The sequence below is a fragment of the Pyxicephalus adspersus genome, chromosome 7 (genome assembly GCF_032062135.1).
Source record: "Pyxicephalus adspersus chromosome 7, UCB_Pads_2.0, whole genome shotgun sequence".
NCBI lineage: Eukaryota > Metazoa > Chordata > Amphibia > Anura > Pyxicephalidae > Pyxicephalus > Pyxicephalus adspersus.
The window spans coordinates 7,441,800-7,458,606 of record NC_092864.1 but is presented as its reverse complement, the minus strand read 5'-3'; the positions used below and the strand labels follow the sequence as shown (position 1 = coordinate 7,458,606).

At 41.8% G+C, this 16,807-nt stretch overlaps 1 protein-coding gene across 2 annotated transcripts; it reads right to left on the bottom strand.

Annotated features, from left to right (window-relative positions):
- Positions 1-2,133: 2,133 nt before the first annotated feature.
- On the bottom strand, positions 2,134-14,219 carry MGRN1 (mahogunin ring finger 1). Of its 2 annotated transcripts, XM_072417360.1 has the most exons (14): positions 13,759-14,217; positions 13,068-13,185; positions 12,693-12,759; positions 12,541-12,584; positions 11,301-11,348; positions 10,943-11,011; positions 10,414-10,573; positions 10,215-10,324; positions 9,261-9,442; positions 7,592-7,709; positions 7,473-7,518; positions 7,291-7,377; positions 5,125-5,168; positions 2,134-4,279 (listed from the first exon to the last, which is right to left on the bottom strand). In XM_072417360.1, exons 1-13 carry the CDS (start codon positions 14,034-14,036, stop codon positions 5,128-5,130), a joined length of 1,368 nt encoding a protein of 455 aa, XP_072273461.1. In that variant the 5' UTR covers positions 14,037-14,217; the 3' UTR covers positions 2,134-4,279; positions 5,125-5,127. The 2 variants fall into 2 exon arrangements, with proteins under 2 accessions (XP_072273461.1, XP_072273460.1); XM_072417359.1 differs by lacking the exon at positions 5,125-5,168 and having other exon boundaries at positions 13,759-14,219.
- Positions 14,220-16,807: the final 2,588 nt, after the last annotated feature.

Here is a 16,807-nt window from a genome sequence, read left to right as displayed (position 1 = left end):
CAATAAAATTAAGGACCTGGTGCATGTACGTCCAGTTCACGAGATTGAATGCTTTATTGGCGTCTGCCAACAAGATCATAGGAGGAATTTTGTGTACAGTCACGTGGTGAATCAAGTTCAGCATGCAAATAGTGTTTTCCCTTGCCTCCCCGAGGACAGTTTTAGACATCAAGCTCTGGGCAAATTGGGTCCCTCAAATGCACAGCATTCCAGCTAGCTGTATCCCTTGTCATTCTGGTATTTGGCCCATTTTGTCCCTCATTCCCTAAGGCTGGGTCTGCATGGACATTTTAAAAATGCATGTAAAGGTTCCTACTTCATTTGCACTTTTATTAGTGTTTTAAAGCTTGCCTTTTTTTTGCACCCTTACCGGGTTTTTAATGCATTTACGGTTCAAGTTCTTATAAACATGGGAAAACGCCCCAATGAAATCAATTGAAGCGTTTACTTACGTTCCAGCATTAACCCATGTTTTAATTTTTTAAACACTGCAAGCAACTTCAAGATAACGCTCATAAACGTGCCTCAAGAAAACATCCTGGTGTAGGTAGCCCATAGGAATTTCAAACATGAGTTTTTAAAGCTTTAGGTTAAAAGCTGGGGAAAACATCAGTGTAGACTAATCATAAACCCATCCAGTCCTGTCCTTGAGCTGCATCCTCTGCAGTTTTTCAGCTGCAGCAGAGAGATGGTTGTATTTACATAAACGGTAGTGGCCTTCCTACACAACCTCATCAGAGGTAAAAAGTTGCAGAAAAGGGGACGTGCGGCTTATATGTTGCTTTCAAATGATTCAATAATAAAATCCTGGTTGTAAATTGTCATTGAATAGTAATGCAGTGGAAGATTTGTGGCGGGGTTTCAAAAAGAAAACTGGTAAAAGGGAGGTCAAGTTCTGAATTCCAAGTTGGGGTTGGAGAAGATCAACTCCAATAGATATCTGACAACTACACATCGTGATGAACAAAACAGACCCAAGATGCTTTATTTTACATTATTTTCCTTATATATATATTATATTATAAAGAAATGTATATTAAAGAGGGGTTGTAAATAACAAACATGCATATCAGACCAATACACGAGTAGACAGGAGGAGGATAGGAACCTGCCTAATAGAGCTTACAATTTAAAGGTATGTACACACGTCAGATGTGCTCCGTCATACATTTCTCCCTGAAAACAATCACGAAAATTGTTTCCAGCTGCAATCCTCTGGCCTCCATTGGACGTCTGGGGCAGGCTTATGTAAGTAAATATAAAAAAACAAAAGCTTAAAAAACTACTACTGTAGAAAAACATAGGCAGTCTCTGTCCACTGCAAGGAGTCTCTGATACCTAACAAGCATAAAAAGTTTACGTGCCTCCTCACAGTATATAAATATGTGCAAATATGTCTTAATTTACTTAAAATTACCTAACCACAAAGGAGAAAATCCACCTAATTGGTCTCCCTTAGACAAAATATGAGTGTTTCCCCGACACGTTTTAGCTGGGCGCACCACCTGGCACTTTTCAGTAACCACGCAGGTGTTTTCAGGTGGTTACTAAAGAGTTGGGTCACAATACAGGGGCTGCCACACACCTAAAATGTCTTCCCACCGGTCTTAAAAAAAATGCCAGGGTTTTATGAATATATTTTCCTTTCAAGTACCCAATGTACTGAAGAGTCTTCATTTCTCAGGTCCCAGATGCTGCAAGAATTTAAGTATTTGGAAGAGACAAATACTCCACCACTGGCCAATGTAGGTCCAACCGCCAGCTCATACATCCCGGTATGCAGAATACTTGCCCAACTGTCAAATCCCAAACACCATGCCTACAGCAGATTGTTCTTCATTCTGCACATTTGCAGCATGGCCACGTTTATTGCTATTAGGAGCTGTACTCCAGCTATTAGGAGACTTCTATTTTCTGCAGAACCACACTTCTCCTCCATATTGGACCCAATATTCAACCCATAATTTGCCTGGGCCAAATAATCCAGCACCCCACATGCTGATATAAGGGGTTCAATATCACAAATCACTAAACAGAATGTACATCATTCAGACACTGCCCTCCAAACCTTGGTTATCACTCAGCAGACACGTTCCAGAATATTGAAAATCAAGCAAAAAAAGACATGCAGAATGAAAGGATCTTTTTCACTTTTATTATTTCAGATTATGCAACAATGAACAAAAAACTTTTTGTTTTGTTTTTTTTTTATAAACGATCCGATTTCCTGGATTTCATTATCAGTCTTTGTACAGTCAGTAAAAGGTCCTCCCTCCATTACTGCAGGGTGACAATAATCTTATAATTTAGTGTTGTTCCTTAAAATAGGCCCATATAGAAAAAGGTGCAAAAAATTAGTGACCCAGAGAAGACAGATTACCCCGTTGTGTTATGTCAGTGAGAGGAGGGGTTCTGGCTGGTCTCTGGTCAAGTGACCGCATATTGAAGTTTGTTTAAAAATGTTACTACAGGAAACACTAAAATTGACATATATGATGGGGTCTGTCAATAGTTATAACTCGAAAATTTTTGTTCCTTTGGAATCCCTTGTAACCGTGTTATGTTTTTTTTTTCACTTCCTGTCAGCAGTCGTCTCTCGTGTAAGTTGTGCCTGCTTGCACTACAGTAAGATGAGATGTTACAGGGGTTGTTTCATCAGCCCGTAGCTTGTCAATCAGTACTTGGCCCCACCCACTGCTTTCCAGATTGACAACCCTAAACTCCTCCCACTGGGATCTGAACTATCTGGAAGGGGGAGCGTGTGAGACACAAAGAAAGATTTCACTTAATCAGGGACGGTAAAGGAAAGTGGCCGAAACACACAATTTTGTTTAAGCTGAACAGAACTGCTGGCCTGGACCAAGGCAATTGAAGCCAGGGACAATATACCTGTAACTGCTTTAATACTATTGACAGCCTGCAATATACATCATCTTTGATTGGGTTTAGGAGGTCAACTTTAATATTAATCATCCATATAACAGTCACAGTGATGGGAAACCATTATCCTGGTTATAGCGGTTTCAATAGAAAAGAGATATCAATAAAACAAACCTGTAATGTCATGAAGCTGTCCCTGAAACCTATCAAAAACGACAGTTGTCTAGTCATTATGCTGAATCCCTGGCTTCAAAACTGAACCACTGATCTGGGACAGGTCTGAAGATCAGCAAAGAGAGAAGTCCTAGTGGCTCAGCATAGCAACACGGTGACCACCTATTTCAGGAGAGATCAGCAGCGGAAGCCTTTAGGCTCCTTTCTTAAGCAAGAGATTCTCCCAGTGACTTAACCCACACAGGATTGTTTACAAAAAATTGCTTAAATGTTTTGTAATTTTATAGCTCAAACCTAAATCCTGGCATTTGGCTTTCTGGGTGCCCATTGATTTTACTTCCTGTGCTGGTAATTGGAATCTCCAGGACAGGAAGTGAGGGTTAAATCTCCTTAATACTAACACTAAGTGGATTAAAACCCTCCCCAGCCATCTCTTACAAAATGTAGCTCAAAAGTTCCAGTTTAAAAAGACAAATCCACTGTGATAGGGACAGCTAGAATAGCACAGACACTACTCACATCTAAGCAACACCCCCCCCCCACCAGCCCCAATGCTGTTGGGATGGCATAATGGTTAGGTAGGACCCAGAATTTTAATGACCTGGACTGTCAATATAAAAAATGAGAGATATAAATAAGTGTCATTTGCATATTCCCTGCCCTTGCTTCCCCCATATCTGGATGTTGGAGTGGAACAGATCCTGTGTTTAAATACCTGGGCTAAGGCCAGCTGTACCATACAGTAAACACTGGGCAATGTGCAGATTCTGGGGTCAGGGGCAGACTTTGGAAATACAGAGCTCCTTCCAGAGGGATCCCACAAATGTGCAGGACAGAAGGGGAGGGGAGTCAGATGTCACTGCAAGATCTGAGCCTCGGACCTAAAATATATATATATACACACACACAGCACTGCAGACATGCAGTCCGGCACACGGCTGTACACATAAGGCTGGAACAACTCACACTGTTGCTGCATGGCACATCAAGCTGGCACTAAACTGACATATATGTATATACAGCCTGGCACGGCGTAGTGTAGCATCGCTAAAAGACAGGCCTGTGGGTTGGGAAAGAAGCACAGGTCCCTTTGCCGCCCTCCCCTGGAATGTAGACGATCGGAGCAGAGGATGGCAGCTTATATCCCCCCTCTGGAATACCCAACACAATCAACGTGAGAGGCGGTACAGTGAAATTTGTTCGTTCGTCTCATTTGTGAAAGGACCTGAAAAAGAGGAACAAACAACCGGTGAATTTATGTATTCGAGTGAACCTGTCTCTAGTCAACATGCTCAGTCATTTCAGATTCATTGCATTTTGTAAAGTGGGTATTTAAGACACTTCCATCTCAGATGTCTGTAGGCTTGCTTAAATCTACCCTTGACTTTCTGCCCCAGAATACAGACTTATACATGCAAGCCTACTCTGTAACATTTGTCCTGTGGCTAGTTTATTAGGCACACCTGATGCTTGAAATATAACAAAAACATAAAACATGTGGACAAGGTTAAAGTGGATCCAGTTTATGCTTTTCATTATGTAAATATGCATGCAGGCCAAGTACTGTGTAAGTGTGTCCAGGTATGTATTAACTTTCACAGTGTTTACATGGGCACATGCTGATAGGAGGAGAGAGTGCTAGAGAGATGAGCTTATGATTCTGCTGCTTCTCCCTTCACTGTCCAATTACAGCTTGGGCGAGGGATAAAATCAGTATCAATTACTTAACAGCATCCGAGAAAACCGAGTCTCCTGCCTGCAAGACGTAGAGCGGCTCTGTGATAGAGCTGTAAAAATCTTAAGACTGGATAACCAGAAATACAATGATTTGGCAAAAAATAAAAAAAAAACTCTTTTAGGATTTTATATGCTCATTTAGCAGATTGCTTGGAGTTTAGTTTCAAAAGATTTTAAAAGTTTAAAATTTTTTTTTTCTTTTTTGGAAGACTAATATCTCTTGTAACTCCAGACCAGAATGCTGAACACTCAGCTGGGGCACAGATTAATAAAAGTCCACAGCAAATAAAAAAAAAAAAAAAAAAAAAAAAGAGGAACTGGAGAAAGTTTCACCTGTCATTCGTCAATGCCAATGGAGCAGGAGTCGGGCCCCAGCGCTGTAGGAAGGGAAGAGTGGAAGCAACAAGTTACAGAAGCTCGTGCAGTACAGCGGATACATCAGAGATTACAGATTCCATTAAGTGCTGTCACCGAATCCACACTAGCCGGCCCCATCCCACAACATGGTCAATGAAAGGCAAAAGTCAAGTGAGTATATGTGTGTGTGTAAAGGCTTAGGGACTTTTAGGGTGTATAAAGGTCTATGTAAACCTCTATAAAGCACCATGGGGTCTCAAAATTTCATTCTTCAATCCAGCTAGTATTTGTATGGTTTACATTAAAGAGACCCTGTCAGTAGACTCTACTTTTGAAGCGGAACTAAAGTCAAAATAAAAAAAAAAAACACTTTACCTTTAATCCCGCAGATCTGTCTGGAGGTTTTTCCATTTGGGTACCACGTTGTCCCAGTACCCAGTTTCAGCCCAGCGCTGACATCTTCTTCTCTGTTCTTCCGGGTTCTTCTTCCCACGTCACCTAATCTCGCACTGCGCAGAATCGGAAGACGTGGATGAGAAAAAAAGATTGCTGATCTCACTGCGCATGCCTGAGATTGGCAATTTTTTTTTCTTCCATTAAAGAAAGGGCTCCTTCTGCACATACCCAAAATCAGGGCATGCACAGAAGATGCAAACAAAAGCCTCCCAGGATGTGTGATGTAGGTATCCTGGGAGGCTTTGCGTCCCATTCCCCGCAGTGATCAACACAAAAAAAAAAAAAATACAATTTTTATTTTAAATAAAAGGCTTGTCTACCCTTTCATGTAAAGTAAACATTCAGAGTAAAGGTCTGGTTTAAGATTCTCCAATGGCCACTACATCAATCATTTAGGCGTCGGCCTCACAGGTAGAGATGCCACCTGCATGTTGCGGGTCAGGGGACACATATGTCTGAACAGAGCTGTTGGATTGGGACACTGACACTTACTGTATATATTCTGCAAAATCTGTATATGCAGAGTACGGGGTGTGTTGTATAACCATTTTCTAACAGAACTACAAACAGATCTGAATGAAATAAGTTTAGGTGCCAGGATCATCTATTTCACTTACAACCTCTGCATGGTGTGAAAGCTCCAGAATCTGGTCCCTAAGCCACCCTGAGAGGTCCTGATAGGGATTGGCATTCCTATGTACTGAAACATATAAAATTAATATTGTAGTAGGAGGGGGAGAAGTCCTTTGAGTGACAAATTGGAGTTTTCTGATGTCACATCCTTATAGCCCTCCCCCACTCTAATCTGTAAATCTTTTCTAGACGTTTTGGCTGGGCATTTGACCACACAACCAGTTTTTTTTTGTTTTTTTTGTTTTTTGTTTTTTAAGAGATAGGCCTTTCGTGGGATTTCTATAGCCATTGCTCAAGAAAAGAAAATAGTGGTTCATTGAATCTGTCCATTTTTACATTTCTGTTTGAGTATAGACCAGTATTCTCCCCAGACATGTTCATAAACACTTACTGGTAATGGGCTCACCAAGACTGCATACACATAATTGTAGATCCTTTTAAGATCTTTTCCAATAGCAAAAAAGACTGCACAATGCAAAAACAAGTGCTGTACACAGAGAGGCGTTCTACTCTACGGAGAGGGGGAGAAAGACGGAAAGGCAGCCCACTGCACTCTCACTTTCATTATGATTGTTCGTTGTTCATCATTCTTGAATCCCCCAGGATAGATCCATTAACGACAAGTGCTGTACACACACTAGATTCTTGTCTGATATCAGCCCTGAGGCATTTAACAGACAAGAATCATCTGACATGTGCACGTAGCCTAACTCTGCTGGAAGTTTGTTCCAAGCAGCTTCTAAACTCAAACTACAATTAAGTAAAATAATACTTAGACAATTGTGTTTTTGTGCTCACCAAGTAAAAAAGGTAACAAAATCTCTCAACTCGGAAACGTAAAGACACAAACACTGTATACATTTATAAAGTGGAGAAGGTTCAGAAAGTTTGAAAGTGCCATCTGCAATAAAAACATCTTTACTTTTATGTGTGGTCAACAGGACAAGAAGTGAAATCTTCCCCTACAGGGACACAGACTATAAAATCTGACGAAATAAAACTCTTACCCATACACAAAAAAAAAAAATCTATACTTAGGACACAAAAGAGCACCTGTCACATCCTGGGCTTCGTCATCTTTCAACTCCTGGGATTCTGGGCTCTCAATTTGATCACTAAGCTGAGAATGAGATCGGGATCCTGAAAAATAAGATGTGACAATGAGATTTCAATATATTATATGTTGGGTGTTTACAAAGATAAACAGAAAGACAATGCAGTCAACAAATATTTACCTCGATGTGCAGAGACAATCTCGGGAGTGTCCGCAGATGAAATGGTCTAAAAAGATAATAAAATAATCAGACAAATATACAGAGATATTCTAAAAGGAGGACAGAACACTAACACTCACCTCCGTGTGCGAAGGGTCTCGGCTGAGTGACCCGAGCAGGGCAGGCCTCTCACTATCGCATGCTGCAGACATGTCCTCATCCTCTTCATGGATAGGAGATGATGGTGATCGCAGACCACTGCGTGGCACAACAAGCAGAAGAAAACAAAGAATAAAGAACACCTCCAGACATACTTTAGGATTAGAATACAGTAGGTTTATGGTCTCTTTCAGGCCTCTACTGTTTTGGTAAAGAAGGGAAAAAAGCACCCAACTGATAGGGTCCAATTGCTTGATTGATTGATTCCACTACAAAAAGTGCATTGGAAGTCACATAGAGCCTACCTCATTTTCTGGCTGGAAAATGTCCAGTATCATCTAGTTCTTTCCTCCCCAGCCTGACAATAATTTTAATCAGGGAGGCTCAGGGCCTGATTTATTAAACTTCTCCAAGGCTGGAGAAGATAAACTTTCATCGTTGAACCTGGGCAATCTGGCAAACCTGGAATAGATTTCTTAAGTCATTTGCTATTTGTTAGCAAATGTTTTCAATCCTGGACCAGGTCCATTTCACATTTGCCGGATCAACCAGGTTCACTGATGAAAGTGTATCTTCGCTCTTAGCATTAGATACGGGTGTTACCTAGAGCAGCCTAGGTACTCCTGCAGTGTTCTTCCCGTCCTCTTTTAGCTGGGTGTACCACCCGGTACTTTTCAGTATCCACCCGGCTGTTTTTAGGTGGTTACTGTAGAGTTGAGTCACAATACAGAAGCTGCTACCCGCCTACAATTTCTTCCCACCCAGCTTTAAAGTAATACCTTGGTTTAAAGCAAACCCAAACTCACAATTTTCACTTTACATAAAAGGGTAGACAAGGGTAGACACTTTTTTTTTTTTAAAAGGGTGCAGGACTGCCCCCTAATTCTTAATCACCTAGGCTGCGCCAGGCATCCTGGGAGGCTCTTGGGCGCTCCTTCCAGGCATGCCCGAGCATATCAGGCATGCGCAGAACGACCCTTTTTGCCCTAAAAGAAAAATTTGCAGAACTCAAGCATGCGCAGTGAGATACGCAATTTTTTTTTTTCATCCTACGACACCCGATCTCACGCCTGGGTCAGGTGCTGTAGGATGAAGAACAGAAAGAAGAAGCGAAAAATGGCGGCGCCCAGAGCGCCGGCTCCGGGACAACGTGGGACCCAGGGCAGGACACCACGGGGCGATCTGACTACCCTGCAGAATTAAAGGTTTGTGTATTTTTTTTTTTGCAGTTTTGGGTTAAGTTCCTCTTTATCACTGTCCTGTCTAGCATTCAATTATCAGGGCATTTTGATATTTGCATGATTTCAACCAAGATCTAGCCCTTTGCTAGAATTTTTGGCGGAGGGCTCTACAAAAGAGAACAGAGGCAAAGAGCTGTGATGTTTTCAGGAACCTATGTACAGCATCCTATCAATTACTTTTAACTGCAATGATCTGCCTAAATGGCATATGGGGATTACATCAATGGAACTAAAATAATGTATGCACAGAATACAAACTTTATTTTAAAATAGTCCTTTTAGTAAAGTAAAAGGGACACAGTGGTAGTTATCTTTTTTTGTACATATTAGAGGGACAAAGTAAGTTGCAGTTGTTTTTCTCATGAACGTCCCTAGACTGAACTGCATTAAAGAGAAAAGTCCATCCTACCTGTCAGAGGTCTTTATGTGCTTGTTCTTGAGGTGGGAGTTGTCAGAAGACCCCCGAGTGGGGAGGCCTTCACTGTATGGTATTTCTTCATAGAGTGGGGCACTGGCAGGAGGGGACCGCAAACCGTTCAGAGCCTCCAACAGAGAGATGGGTTCAAACCCTGGAGGAATGTTATCTGCTCCCTAAAGCCAAAACAAAAAGACTAGAAGTTGTATCAAATAACATAAGGTATAATCATCATGTTTCTTCTGTTCAGAACTAGGGATTCCCAACAAGTTGTAGGTTGCTAGAAAGGGCAACTTGCAGGATCACATACATTGTTCTCCCCAGACCCTTTTAGCTGGGTGCACTACCCGGCACCCGTGCACCACTCAACACCCTCATTTTGGCACAGATAGAAAGTATGGGGCAGCATGTGACCTCTGTTGTGACAGCAGGTCTAGCAGCCTGTTGCTGGGCCTGATCAATGTCACATGACTGAAAAGTAACATCACCCTTCCAACAATTGGACAGCAGTAGGCAACACTGATAAAGTTGCTTTTAAAGCCTAACGTGAGCAAAAACTTTCCATGAGTGCTGGTCTACGAATGTGATTTGGTGTCAGATTTGGTCTTTACTGTGCTCGCTCATTGCTATCCTTGCTGAAGAAGTAGCTGTACCACAGGACCTGCAGTGCACAGACCTTCCTGCTTCATTAATTTTCTGGATGTGTGCCTTTTTCAGTGCTGCTGCAGTTATTTGTATATTTCCCCAACAATTTTAAGATCAACAGAGTGATGGCTCTGACATGAAGAAAAGCCTGAATGTCCTCTTCAATTTCCCTCCTCATTTTTAAAAATCAATATTATATATATATATATATATATATATATATATATATATATATATATATATATATATATATATATAAAATCAACCAAACACAGTCTCATGCATCTTCCGTTTACTACTTACAGAGTTGTCATCGTGATCCATACTCTGGGCCAGAACAGGGCTGAATGAGATGGGAGGCAGAGGACCAGGCTTCCTACGCACAGCTCGGATCTGTAGAAGAGCACGGAAAGCTGTGCAGTGCACAACATACAATTTTAGTAAAGCCACCAACCAAAAAGTACACGAACATCATATTTACCAAAAGCAGATGGATACTCACGCAGCCTGCAGATGGGGCAGTTGTTGGCCTGGTAGCGCAGTGTGTCAGCACACGAGTTACACAGACACAGGTGACGGCACGGCAAGATCAGTGTGTCCCGCAGGTCAGAAAGACACACCACACATTCATTACTATTGTCACTGTTCTCATCTTCTGAGGGCTATTGGAAGAGAAAAAAAGTTATTGCTAATCAAAAGACATTTCACTGACAATGAATTAAAATATATATATGATTGAGAAAGTGTTTTCTTAAATACTTAAAGGCTGGATTTATTCCACATACTGATTTTTCCTATTTCCAATGTTCTCCCTAGGTCTTTTTAGCTGGGTGCACCACCCGTCAATTTTCATTAACCAACCTGCTGTTTTTGGGTGGTTACTGAAAAGTTGGTCGCCACCTGCCTACAGCTTTTTCCCACCAAGCTGAAGAAAATTTGGTCTAAATTTGGTACCATTGAATATTTTATGTTGAAATATACAACAGATCCCAACACTCTGCAACCACATTTGTTCTATTGTGTAGATTTACCTTGGTTTCTTGGTTGTTCTTGTTCTCAATGCCATAAATTTCCTGCAACAGATAACTGACTCTATCCACCTGTATGAAACAATTCAGATTGTAAGGAAGCCATTCATAGACAAGACAACTTGCTAAAAGCATAGTATGATTGCAGGAAAGAGTGATGTGTGGTTGGGGGCGGATATATAGATATATATATATAAAACACACACACACACACACACTAGGATATGGAGCATACAAATTATTTATATATTTACATATATACCACTACCAAGTTCTGTAGATCCACAACAGCTGAAAACTTTCAAGTGCTCAATCTCTAGGTGACAGAGCAAAGCCTGAAAAACAAAGAGGATCTACTCACAATCTGCTTCTGCTTTAGAGGCTTCACCGAGTAGCTGCCATCCACATGCTGCAGGACAAGAATATGGAAGGTCATTGTGAGTATAAAGAGGTTAAGGAGATCAAAACAAAATATGCAGACATGAAGTTACTTTTGCTAAATAAAAAAGCATCTATACATAAACCCAATTAAATAAAACAATAGGTAAAATGAAAATGGCTTTTCTGATATGTAGAATATTATTAATTTCCCATATTCGTTTATCATGGCATTAAGCTGACATGAGTAGGGCGAGAAGGAAGAAATAAAATCTGACTAATTTTCCATGAAGCCATGCAGAAGTGTGACCAGGAACATAATCTTTCACCCATTCATTTTGAATCCATCCCCATCTCGTACATTGTTTTCCCATATGCAACCTTTAGCACCTTCTCTATCTCCTGCCTGCTTTAGGCAGGCCCCATGGAGTTCCTATTTGTCCCTACACGGCCTTCATCACACATAATATTTTTATATTGTATTTATATAGTGCCAACATATTACGCAGCGCTGTCCAAAGTCCATAGTCATGTCACTAGCAGTCAGAGCTCACAATCTAATGTCCCTACCATAGTCATATGTCTTTAATGCAGTCTAAGGTCAATTTTTTGGGTAAAGCTAATAAACCTAACTCCATGTTTTTGGAATGTGTGAGGAAACCCACGCAAACATGGGGAGAACCTGCAAACTCCATGCAGATAGTGTCCTGGCTGAAATTTGAATATGGGACCTAGCACTGCATTGACCAGAGTGCTAACCACTGAGCCACTGTGCTGCCATATTGAGCAATTATGTAAATTTCACTTTTTTAAATAAACGGATGACCTCTACTGTAACCAGGGGTAGTGTCACATTATCTATAAAGTGGTAATCAGCAAAGATGTGTGCCAGAAAGTGTTTACCATTCTGAAGGTGGAGAACACCAAAGGTCACTATACAGAGCAGTCATGTTCATCTCAAACATAGTCAGTGTTCAACCCAGAAAGTATTTAGGCTGGGTGGGAAGAAATTGAAGGTGGGTGTCAGCCTTTGTATTGTGACCCAACTCTTTAGTAATCGCCAAAAAACAGCCGGGTGGTAACTGAAAAGAGCTGGGTGGTGCATCCGGTTAAAAGAAGCCGGGGATAACACTGACTGTGATCGGCACTTTTTGTGTTTTTAGTTTTTGAACACAACGCATATGTGGGAATCAGAAAGAATTATGGGTAGATGAAAGTCTTACCTTTTCAAAAGCAGCTAAAAGCACGTGAGCGTGTCCAGACCCCTCTGCAGGAAACAGACAGCGTGAGATTCTCGGCACATACAAAGGCTTGCTTTTATACTAAGAATACATGCAGTGGTCACAAGTATAAAAGACCAGCATTGTTTGCCTACCTCCTCCCTCTGCGACCACAGCCTGGATGACGAGCGGAATAACCCCTTTATCCAGATCGAAGTTAAGCTGAGAAAAAACAGAAAAACACTACAATCAGGATAGCAGCTACAAGTACTAAATGGAAGGCACCGCATCAAATGATAAAATGGGAGGGGGGTGACGTTCAGAGATAGCCCCTGGTAAGGGAGTGAGGAATTAAAGCCTAACCCCAGACACAAAGGATAGAAACCCTGCCAGGTTTATATTGCTGCATGTCGGTCTACCCAGCTGGGTAGACCGACAGACGATTTTTTTTATTTTACCCTTAGCCCAAAAAAATATATAGAACACTACACATTCCATTTAGCAGAAGACCGATTCTCTATAGCACTTACTTCTTCATCTTTCCAGTCATTGAAGTCGATTTTAAATGTTGGCAGAGAGAAATGCTGGGTCAGGCCTCGCTTGTAATAAACTGTCTGGGACTGCAAGATTGTAGTGCGTGGAGTGTACCTGTAGGGGGAGCCAGAATCTTCATGTTATTACAGACCCCTGAACCCTGTCATTCATATTCTGCATTACAGGGAGAGATGTGATTGCAGAATTCTAAAGAATTTAAAGAGTCCTTATAGCCAGTCTGTTCAACAATTACATGTACCTCTAAAATATATTCCATGTTAAATCCCCCAACATATAACAAGTATATGATCAGCAGGGGTACAGCGCTGCGTAATATGTTGGCGCTATATAAATCCTGTTTATTAATAATAATAATAATAAAAAGTAAAAGTAATGGAACTGTTAGGTATGCCAGAGTTTACAGAATTCTTTCCTTTGCAGTAGTGTGCTATATACCATCAAGCTAATACCGCAGGTGTCATTCTTTCCAGGGAAGCTCATCAGCATATTCAAGGTAGGTCAATTCTCAGCAGGTAAACAAATATATATTTACATACATAAGCAGGTAAACATATATGAAGCCTCTAGCCAAATCTGGAGGACACAATTGGATAAACCTTTTACCATACCCCATACAACCCAGATTCCCCAGCAGGCTGACCTCCATTATTTTCCATTATGACTTACACGGCCATTCCTCCAGCAAACTCCTCACTGGCCTGACAGTAAACTGTAATTGCAACGCGTGCATCAGCATCGAAGGTAAACTCCAAACCGTATAAGACTCGTGGCTTCCCGCCATCCTCTAAGGGGCTGTCTGCACCTTCTTTGTATCTGAAAGTATAAAGGGATAGACGTGACAAGGAGACAAAGCCAGGAGTGTAGGAAGGCAGGACGGGGTCTTGGATGGGGATTGGAAGCGAGTACAGAGAAGCAGGATAAGAGAGCAGCGAGGAGCGGGACATGGAGTACAGAGGAGCGGGATATGAAGTACAGAGGATTGAGATAAATTATGACCGAGGATCGGGATACAGAGTAAAGTACAAGATATGGAGTACAGTGTGAAAAACAAAGATTTGAGATATAAAGAAAGAGAAGCAGGATAAGCAATGAGGACAGATGATCGAGATAGGAAGCAACAACCAAGGATCAGCAGTGTTCTCTCCAGCCCCTTTTAGCCAGCCGCACCACCGAAGATTTGAACAGGAGCTGAAAAACCCTCCTGTCTAGGAAAAACTGCTGCTCTGAGCCCGCACCAGTGGTGGTCACATGACCAACAGCATTGATATTGAATGAACCCTCCTAGTGGTATTCCCAAGTGTGGCTTGGGGTAAAATTTCTCTACAGAAAGTGGTAACTGAAATGGAATTGAGGGCTTACGTGGTCCCATCTAGGTCCACTTGATGATGCCTGGCCAGCATAGGCGTCCCATTGGAAATGCCCGGCATCTGCATTCCCTAGCCTCGCATCCCAGCATGTGAGTGTTGGGGACACGAGACTAAGGAATGCAAATGCTGGCTGAGTATTTGAGGTGTGTGCAGGCGGCGTGCGTGCGTGCGTGCGTGCTTTGGGAGGGCCGGAAATTTAAAATTAGAAGTATATTTTAATGTCAAATGTACTGACAACATCTAACCAGTCAATGTGATCAAAAATGTAGGGTTTTCAATCACATGACAGAACTGAGAAGAATTACAACAGACAGATTCCTAATTGCAGAAGGCAATGTTCTGGCTTGTCCCAACTATGCAAAACTCCGATTGGACAGGACTAATACCGCCCCTGAGGAAGCCTTTTCAGTGCAGTGTTTCTCATTAAGGGTTCTACCTGAGGTTGCTGGGGGTTCCTTGAGCAAATAGCATTTTCCCCCTCTCAGGTCAGCATAAGTGACAGCAATGATGTTTTTGGCTATGTGTAAGGGTGACATTCTTCCCAATGACCAGCAATGTAAAAGGAATTCTTCCCACTGACCACCACACTAATATACTGTGAGCTGTGGATATAATAATTATAGGAGGGGTTCCCTGAAGACCTGGAACTTATTTCAAGGGTCCCCCCCCCCATGCTGATGAAGTCAAGAAACACTGTTGTAGTAGCTCCTCCATAGAGCTACATTTTTTAGGATATTGTCATAATTGTGAGATTAGATTTACCTGGACAGGTCGGTTACCCAGGAAGTTGAGGTCACTATTCTCCCCGAACAAGTACCCCTCAGGGTGTGGGGTCTCAAACTTCTCTCCTCCCATGAAGAAGTGACTGGCAAAGTAATTTCCTAAATAAAAAAAGGGATAAAACACCAGACAGACGATTTTATTATTATTAAACAGTAATTACATAGCACCAACATATTACACAGCGCTGTACAATAAATAGGGGTTGCAAATGACAGACGGATACAGACAGTGACACAGGAGGAAAGGACCCTGCCCCGAAGAGCTTATTATTATTGCTGTACATTAAATAGGGATTGCAAATGACAGACTAATACAGACAGTGATACAGGAGGAGAGGACCCTGCCCCGAAGAGCTTACAATCTAGTAACTAAAGAGATATTATGGCTGCCTCCTCTAATTACAAACTTACAATTGCAACTTTTTAAAGTAACTTCTCCCTTACAAAACTAGGAGGGGGCCAATGGTTCCATCACTGGTGACCCCAATTCCCAGCGGGGCCAAATTTTATTTTGGAGGCTTCATGAAAGGAAACCTAGCAAATAATGAAGCTTCCTGTGTCCCCCTCCTAGGCTGCTCTATGGACCAATATTCGGATTATATTCTATGGACCAATATTCGGATTATATTCTATTTAAATGTACAGATAATAAAGAATGGAGTAGACAGATTAAGAATAATTGAAGAGGGACAAGCCAGATCCTCACCAGATTTGGGTGGATAGCGGTAGGCAGAGTTCGCCTGGATATCTATGTCTTCCACGCCGGCGATTCTTCGGCCCCACACGGCCCCCATTGTCTGCAAGAAGAAAAACATAACAGGTGATACAGATATAAATGAGTCACATGATTATATATATATATATACCGCCTGATGTTGTCACCACATAAAAACATACAACTAATAATAATATCAACTCAAGTGCAGTCATAAGGATTAAATCTTCAGAGCTTTCCTGTCTTGATGACAACCCTTCTTCCTTTTACTTGCATGGGTGTCACCGAAACAGGAAGTGAGGGAAATTCTCCTCCAATCAGCCACAAGCATCTAAAAAATGCAGCAGAGGCTTTTCCCATTTTATATTTGATCCATATAACTAATATAATATCACCCCCAGCTCAGTCTACTGAAATATACTGCCATTGTATGCTGGCACCCTGCTGTGGTGTATGAAGAGCAGGAAATAGATTGTTATGTTGTGTCTCTGACCCTCCTCCCACTATAGAGTGTATACATATAGATATAAACACCCCACAGATACACACTGAACACAGACAGTCCACAATGCGACCAAATCCACCTACAGCGTCTTGTTGTTTCCCTCTGGCCTCCTTCCTCCCTTCAGCTCCCGGGAATCCACCGCTACGCCGCACTGTCTGCCGGGAATTGTAGTCCTTCCCTCCCCCTTCCGCCAGCACCACACTAAAGCAAAGGACTACAATTGCCGGCATGCTCTGCGCCCTGCTCCCAGCTGAAGGAAAAACAATGGCGCGACTGTACCAACAACCTGGGAAGACAGGGGGACGCTGTTGTGAAATGGAATATTCCGCTCTCAGAAATTTGTTAA